At 42.6% G+C, this 8,798-nt stretch overlaps 1 protein-coding gene across 3 annotated transcripts in view; it reads left to right on the top strand.

The window, feature by feature from the left end:
* The first annotated feature begins 6,548 nt into the window (after positions 1–6,548).
* The window catches only part of ERCC6 (ERCC excision repair 6, chromatin remodeling factor), a 46,982-nt gene continuing 44,732 nt past the window's right edge, over positions 6,549–8,798 (top strand). Inside the window, exons 1-2 of one of the 3 annotated variants that reach the window (XM_027648050.1) lie at positions 6,549–6,684; positions 7,559–7,992. In XM_027648050.1, coding sequence (XP_027503851.1) covers positions 7,562–7,992 — 431 coding nt within the window. In that variant the 5' untranslated portion in view covers positions 6,549–6,684; positions 7,559–7,561. Of the gene's footprint in view, positions 6,685–6,709; positions 7,993–8,798 lie in introns of those variants that run through there. The other 2 variants (XM_027648051.1, XM_027648049.1) reach the window with 2 other exon arrangements.

Below are 8,798 nucleotides of genomic sequence, written 5' to 3'. Positions count from 1 at the left end.
TCTCTGGTCCCCCTCTATATATTACCTTCTCACATCTGTTTCTGTCCCCACCTGAACATCTCAGGTCTGCCTCTCCTGCTCTCTCAACACTCTTTTATTCTCTCCTACGTGACTGGAAAAGACTGCCTCAGACCACTTTTTCCACCTTTCCCTGCTAGCTGTAGCTGTGCTCACCAGCTGAAGCAAGGTAGATAAAAGTCTAGGAGAAGAAATAAGTATCTCCATTGAACAGAACTCATTGAAAGATTTGAAGAGGATAACCGGAGTTTCTGGGTCCTTTCTCTTACCTCACTTCCCTTCTCCATGAACACATTTACTCCCAAAAATAAGGAGTGGCGGAAGTAACAGGTAATCATACTCCCTCTCCCCTTCTGCTGAAATTACCTTGCAGCTACCCTGTCCCTACTTCAGAAAAGTAACTTCCAGCTCTCTGCTCAGTACAATATATGCTTTATACAACTCTGAGTTACTGTCAACTCCTGTGGAGCCCTCAAATAACTACTCACATTCTTCTATTGTCTTTTTGTGCAACCTAGCAAAATGCAGTCTACAGACATAGAAGTCCTAATACAAACAAGAGAGCTGTGCATTACCTCCCCTTTTTATGGTACACACTGCAACAGGACAAGCTAATGGGGTAAAGTGGGAGAGGGAAAGCCTCCTCAGGGACCACAACCATTCCTACATAGCAATCATCATTATGTGAATCCCTATTATTTTGCTTATAGGTTTGCAATTAGGGAGAAATAAATACAGAGTGAGGCACAGACATTTCATCTTCCTGGGCTCTGCTCTGAGTACAAACTGAGGCCAGACAGTGAAATCTGTTTGCATGTGCCAATCTAAAGCAAACTGAAACAACACAAGACTTTATCCTTTGGCACAACGATCAAAATCTGTTCACACAAGAATTAAGCAGTGGGCTATTTATAGAGGCTGCACTACCTCCAGACGCGGAGCAAAAGGTTGTCCCAGGAGAGCCCAGCTAAGACAAAGCAGAGCAGCTCAGGCTGAATCTGCCCGCCTCATCAGGAGGGCTGGATTTCACTCTGGCCAAGAGCGTTCCCAGCAACAAATGAGGCCTCCCATAATGTATTCCAATAAAAACAGAGGCTTTAAAAAGAAATCAGTGTTTTGTTCCCTTCCAAGACATATAAATCCTTTTAAATTGCGCTATTTTAGAAGCATTAGCAATTTCTTTTAGGCGATGCCTCCCTCTAGTGTTAGTCCGCAGGTGGCCGCCACCGGGTCTCTGCCAGCCCAGTTTTTGAGGAGGTGAAAGATTTTCGAGTACTCGGTACTTATTATGCTTCTCATCCTGGCACCATCCGAAAGTTCAAACACAGTTTGAGCAGGACTGTGCCAGTGAGCTTTAGGAATCATCCCAGGTGCTACTCCTTGCAAGGAGATTTAGCACAGGTCGTCAGCAGGTGAGAAAGCAGCAGCGGATGGCTGCCTGGATAAGATGGCAGTAGAAGATACAAGTGTTAGAGCCCTGTCATAAGCTTTAAAATGAACAGCTATGAAATTCACAAAATGTGCAAGGCTGATTTGAAATTAACTCCCAGGTTCAACTTCCCTCTTTTCCTGCAGGAGATCGACGCAATGGCTCTGCCAACATCCTTTTACATGCTTACTCAGGGCCTTAAAAAGTCTTGTGCACACACAGCTATAAAAGATATATAGCAAAGACACACATGAAGCACTGATCTGGCTGCAAGCTCAGAATAAGGCCTCTACAAGCGGCGGCAGATTCATCTAGAAAGTCACTTTTTAATTCCTCTAGAGAAACGTACAGCCCAAATAATCACAAACTCAGAGCTTTCTTAAAAATTTGATACTATCAAGAACGCCCTTACATGTGAGCCGTAGTCCAGCAATATTTGTTGGAAATACAAAAGGTGACCATGGAAAAGTGGTGGGAGAAACCTTCACTTCTGCAATCTGTTCCCGTTTGCAGTCATGATTTTTTCAACTTAATAGTGCATTAGGAGTAGATTTCTGCATTTAATTTCTTAAGCACACCACAGCAGGGAGAGTGAGGGAGGGGAAAAAACAGTTTTGTTTCTCTGCAATATAAAGAGTAACAGTTATTGCTTGCCAACTACACAATTATTTTCAAAGAGCTTACCATCTCTCTTAGGTTGATATATTAGCTTTATTACCCTGGCATGGCTCTGAGAGATACTTGCCATTCAACTCGTTGGTACAAAGAGATACAGATGCTTTATTACTGTGGATGGAATTCCCATTTCTGCCAATGCTCCTGGCAATTCTGTGCCCTCCCGAGAAGTAATGCAGACCCTAAATCATTTATTATCTATTCTCATCACAGTTTTGGCATGTTGCTTTAAAAGTATCAGGATGCCTTAGTGTATAGCATTTTCACTACCAGTACAGAAATCTCCCAGGGTGTTGGCTCAGACCCACAGCTGCTCTTTCATGGAGAAAGGATTGAAAAATAGAAGAGTTAAACTGATATGCACTAAAATATGCCACTGCCATCCGTTTTTTAGCACAACAGTACTGCCTGTGGGCACTAGGACACTCCATACCTGACTGACCCCTCCAGCATAGTGTTGGGATTTTCAGCTTCTAAGCTGGCCTCAGGCAGGACAAGTGTACCCAGCTGATCAGCTCAGCCATAAAAGCAGCATTTCTAGGAACAGCCATAGCACAGGGAAGTACATAACTGCTTTGGTAAGTTTTAGGTGAAACCTGTGGTGTCCATCCCATTGCAGACTTCTAAGCAGGTAAGGGAAAGCTTTTTCTCTTGAAATATTGCCTCAAGATTTTACAAAGTTGTGTTTGAGCCTTATTCCAAAATTCCATTGAAGTCTTTCCTGCCCCTATATTTAATACTCACTTAAACACGAGGTTTTTTTTTTAAAGCTAGTGTGTTTCAGGCTACTCAAAAGATAGCAGGGGAATTAGCTCCTGGAACAATCTACCAAATCATTTAGTGGATTTTCTACTGTTCATTGTATTGAAATCAAAATGTGATGTCCTGCTAAGCCATCTGTACTACCTCAGCTCCAAGATTCAGGCCTAATAGAGAAGTTACCGAGTATTTTTACTGTGTGTCACACAGGAGGTCAGAAAAAATGATCTAATGGTCCTGTCTGGCCTTAAGCTCTATGAATCTATGAATAAATGAAAATCTTAGGCCTAAGCACTTTGGGACAAAGAACATCTTTAAATATTTAGCAAAGCACTACGTCCACTGGGACTGCTCCATAAATGAAAGTAGCAGTCACATGCCTGAGGCTCAGGCATCTCAGGTCATCTTAATGCATGTAAACACTGATGTGATGGGAGCTCGAAGAAGATGTTCAAATCCTGGTGTCACTTAACTCTTAAAATGTAGTGGTTCAGATTACTTTTTTCTTAGACAGTCAGTTCAAGCCTTTCTGTGCAGTTGCTCCATTGCAATCAGTCATAGTCCACGTACAGAATTTCCTCAGAACAAAATCCATAAATATGTTCTGTCATGAAGTCATCCTTAGCCTTCAGTTTGGCAAAATACATACTAAAATCTGTGGAGGAAATGCCTAATCGAAAAAGCAAGAATAAAGATTTGGCCAACTCCCAGCAGGGCACACCCTTAATAGCACAACCAGACTCTCAAGCACAAAGGGCTTAAGAGGATCATCTCCTGCTAAGAAACAGGGACTTAGACATGGTAGGTTATTACTGGTTATACTGGGTACATCACTGGGATGTATTTCTCATAGAAATCCCAGGCCACGACTCTTGGGATAGCTGCTTAGAGCAGGAAACTGAACAAAAATGATGGTCTAAAAATTAAACCACTGTCCTTTTCCCCCTCATCACTGACCATAATTTAGAGAACCTGACTTTTCATTAGCCAATTATGAGTAACAGAAACAAACTGCTTCCTTTCCAAGTTGTTGTTGTATTTGAGCTTCCTTGGAAGTCTGTTTGCATTTCCTCACAGCCCTCCAGATCCAACAGCTGAGCTCCGAGCTGCTGCTTCACATGATCTGTCAGGATCCTTCCCAGTAACCCCTCAAGGCTGATAGAAAGGAAAGATGCCCATACAGTTTAATTACCCAGTCTTCCTAGTTCAAGTTAAAGAGTATAATATCTGCATATCAAAAGTTGCCAGAAGCAGCTCCAGCAAGAATTGTCATCATTAATGCTTGCATACAAGGGGGGTGAAGATAGTGGCTATGTTAACAACATTTTAAAAAACTAACCAAACAAGCAGGACTTGTCCTACCCAGGAAACCACACTGCCAATAGTTTAGCAGAGTACCTGCACTGCAGCTAGCAGTTATCTATATGTAGGGGGAAAAAAAAAAAGGAAAACAGAATGAAGGTAAATGCAATTAAGTACCTTCGTAAAAGATAAACATGTATGCATGCAGGCTATGTGAAAATATCTGAAGCCACAGATGTATGTAGTCAATTCCAGAACTGAACTTTTGGTTCATCAGAAGTTAATTTTCTGTGTGAAAATAATTGCATTGAAAATATAACTTCAAAATCATTCTGTTTCATAGTACCGATTTTGTACTTTTACAGCCTTTGTAAAAAACTATTCCAGGTAATAGATAAGGCTGAGAACAGAGTAAATGACAGATCTCACCTGCTTAGGCAAAACTATTTTTTGAGATAGAAAAGTTAAAGAAAGGCATAGTGTTGCAAATGCATCAAAGACAGACCACCACAGAATAAGTTTTAAAGGCCTACAGAATCTATCCCTGCTATGACTTTAATGCAGCCATATTGATTTTAATCCGCTGGAAGACCTGGCTTCAGCAGACTTCAGTCGAACAGCACATGGGATCTCGACCGAGTTTGTGCAAGATCTGCTTGTTATTGATACATCATTGCCAGTCTCGATGGTGTTTCATGGAGAGATGCCATTGATCAGTCTCTGAAGGGACTCCCACATTTTTACACCATGGTTTCAGAACACTCCCAGAAAGACCATCTTCAGTCCCAGAGATGCCCTTATATACAGAGCACAATAGGGACCTTTATGAGCAAGCTCTGCTAGGGATCTTTGGAGTCACAGTCAGGATCTCAGTGTAACTGTTTTATTCAGTGAGTACCTGCTTTGATGCAATTGTATTTAATCACAGAATCAACTAGGTTGGAAAAGACCCCTGAGATCAGTGTTGGATTAGAAATCTTCTTCTGTCTTAGTAGTGACTCTCACTCACACTAGTAATCTCTTAACCCATAGAAGTCTGTTAACATATAGGAAAATTTCCTCCTGAGCTTAGGAAAGAGTCAGCCTTTCGTTTGAAAACTCCTCTCCTAGCAAACAATACAAAGCTCTTCTTTTCTGCTTCCAGGACAACTTATCTTTTGACCCTCGTTAATCAGTTCCTCGAAAACTGAGCCTACCCCTCCATACCATGGTTTAGTTTTGACAACAGCTTGATGTTGCACTGTCCTTAAGTGACTCCTGGTTGCTGCCTTTCTCACTCTACTGAAAGACTTTGCACTACAAATTTTAAATTGTTTCAGCAATTACAAAACATCATTCCTTCTACTGAGAACATGGCAATGAAGATGAAAAAAAGCCTCCTCATTATAGTCACTAAATATTGAGTAAATTATATTTGCAGTAATAGGATATTTCTGGGCAGAGGAAACAAACAAGAGTTTATCAATGTAGTACTGCTTTATTTGCCTGATGACCTTTCAGGTCTTGGTCTTATAGAGAACCCATTCTGTGTTTTCTTGAGACTTCAGACACTGTGAGAAGAAGGGAATAAGGGATGGAAGAAAAGGAACATCTTCAGTCAAGGACCTGAAATTGTAGTTCAGAATAAAGCCACCAATGATTTTGAGAATTATCCATTAATACTCACATCAGCGGATATTAAAAGAAATTGTATAATCTGACACAGAGGTGGCAACATGGAGAACTTGGTAGGACACAGCATTTTATAAAAACTGTCAGTATTGGTCACTTATGAGAAAAAGTAACAGAACTCTTGCTCTTGGAGCAAGCATGTAAGGACTCCATGAGTCTGTTAGGTATGCCACAAATTTTGAAAAAAAAATATGCCAATGAGGTTTGAAATGCTTGAATCGCTGGATACTTGATTTATCAACAGTGTTTTACCATTTGTGGGCTCCATCAATGTGCTGTAGGAACATAGTCAAGGAAATGTCAGACAACCAGTGTCTAGAGAGACTTTCCCGGTGCAAGAGACATGGGTAATCAGAGAGTGTGCGGCAAAGGGCCACCGATACGAGCAGGGACTGGATCATGACCATCTCCCCTATGAGGAAAGGCTGGAAACAGCTGGGTCTGCATAACCTAAAGAATAAGGAAGATCATCAACACGTACAAACAGGGTGAAAAGAAGACAAAGCCCAAAATCTAACAGAAGTTATCTTCTCTCCCTATATATACCCCAACCTACATCCCTAAACTTTCCACTGCCCCACTACCCTCAGCCGGGCCCGCCGCGTCCCCCGCGCGCCCTGCCGCGCACGCGCACCGCCACGCCCCCGCCGCTGCGGAAGTGACGCGCGCGCGGCCGCGGAGCCGTCCCGGTGCGGAGCAGCTGCGGGCCCGGCCCGGCCGCTCCCGGTCCTGTCCCCGTCCCTATCCCGGCACAGCCCCGGGGGAGGCGGCGGCCGCCTCGCAGCCCCTCGCGTTCCTGTCCCGAGCCGGGGGCTCGCCCGCAGGGAGAGGTGGGTGAAACAGCGCCTGAGGCCCCGCGGCGTGGGCGGTAACGGGGTCCGGGGTCTCTCGGAGCTCATGGCCGGTGTGTGCGGTTGTGTCCGTACCGAGCGCGGTGCGAGCGCGTTCGGAGCGGAGGGGAGAGAACTGTGCGGTGGGGACTGAGCGCCACGGGCTGCCCTGCCGGGAGGGGCTGCTGATGGAGCCCAACAAAGTTATTAGTGCCTTCCTGCAAGTTAATAGGACTTGTTTCTCCACGAATTTGACAACAAATACATACTTTCAGATGACAGTTTTGTTCTGAAGGTGCCGAACCATACCAGCTTTAGGCTTGCCTGAGTATGTCTGTTCAGCGTTAATTTCCCAAGAACTAAAGTGCTTTATATTTCACTTTAAAGCTGAATTGTCAAACTAAAGCTTGCAGTCAGCTATTCTCATCAGTGCTTTCACTGGCAAGTCTTAACCTGTTTCAGAAACTTGTATTTTTGGGGTTTTGTTACGTTAAGTTGTGCATGTTTTTTTTATGTCATAATCATCTAGAGCATGACCATTTACACACAAGACTGAGTTCACTGTCTGGCAAGCAGAGTAATTTTTAGAGGTTGTCTTATTTGTTTTCATATCGACATCTTCCAGGAGAGTTAGGCACAGTTGTCTCTAAGAGGTTTAACCCACTCTTTTCTTTTGATTGTAGAAGTTGGTGGGGAGATGCCTTTGTGGGGAGGACTTATGGAGGAGTAAACTACCAGGCGTTTAGAAGCACCAGTTTCTCATAAATGTGCTTATTGGTTTGCTTACTTTGATTTGGGCACAGTCTTGATGAGGAGCTTTGTATGTGTGAATGTTCTTTTGACCATGTGTTTTTTCTTTGTTGCCTTTGAGCAGAGGATGCCAACAGACAACAGCCCCCTGCCAGACAGTATCCAAGAACAAGACTCTGCTACTACTTCAAGCAATAATTGCCTGCTTAAAGATGAGGAATTGGGAATTGAACAAGAAAATGGCATTTGTGACAAAGACATGGGTAATAGTGTCAGAGTTCCCAACTCTGACAGCCAGCCTTCCACTTCTATGGCTGTTCCTTTGGAGATGCCCAGAAGAGGACATCCCCTTTTACAGATCAACAGGCAGCAGATTCAGTCTGTCTCCTGTAGTGCACATGCTGCTGAGCTCAAAGATTTAGGAGTTGATGTCTATGACCAGGATGTACTGGAGCAAGGAGTTCTTCAGCAAGTAGATAATGCAATTAATGAAGCTAATAAAGCAGCAAAAATAGCTAATGCATCAAAAGAATATGAGTCAGTACTGGAGGACTTAAGGTAAATGGTGTTCTTTCTTATTGTTGTTTCCTGTTACTGACCATCTGATGAGACCCAATATCTCATGTTTTTATAATCTGGAAGAGAAAAGATGTTTTGAAAGCTCTAGATCACTTATACTCTTTGGAGTCACTCTTAAAAAGGGCGAAAATATTTTTCACGTCAGACAGTGCTTCATTGCTCTTATTTGACTAATCTAGTCATGCATCAAGGCAGCAGAGTACATCTCCTTTTTCTGTTTTGTCTGCTACCTTACCAAGATTCATATCTGTTTTCTGGGCAGGGGAGAACTGCATTATACTTCTACTCAGACTTCCTCACTTCTGATTAGGTACTTTCTGTAATTTGGATAACTCCATCTCATGAATGTCCTACAGCCAAAACAACCTCCTCACAAGTGCTTGTAAGAAGTACCGAATGACACCTCAAAAGAATCAAATGCTTAAGTAAAATGGTGTATTGATAGTAGAAGACTTTGAGGAATAGGAGACACTAACCTTTAGAGTTTTGATCTCCCTTTCTAATTTCATTGTAGAGTTAGTATGTGAACTATTGCAGGTAAATAATTCTACCTGTTTATCTTTTGCTGTTTGCATTAATGGTGGATTTTAGTGCTCAAGAGTTCTGTAGGCCTCAATTACCTGTGTGAACTCACATAGCTCTCTTATGCCTAATATTATGCACTTTGTTAATTTTCCAGTTTGGGCGTGGAGTGTGAAATTAAATAAGTTTGCAAAACTGAAATCTAATTTCAGATGTTATGGAGCAGAAGAAAATAATGAGTAAGATGGTGTTGAGAGGAAGAA

The sequence above is a fragment of the Corapipo altera genome, unplaced genomic scaffold (assembly GCF_003945725.1).
Source record: "Corapipo altera isolate COAL_440 unplaced genomic scaffold, ASM394572v1 56, whole genome shotgun sequence".
Taxonomy (NCBI): domain Eukaryota; kingdom Metazoa; phylum Chordata; class Aves; order Passeriformes; family Pipridae; genus Corapipo; species Corapipo altera.
This window is presented reverse-complemented; position numbering and strand designations above follow the sequence as displayed.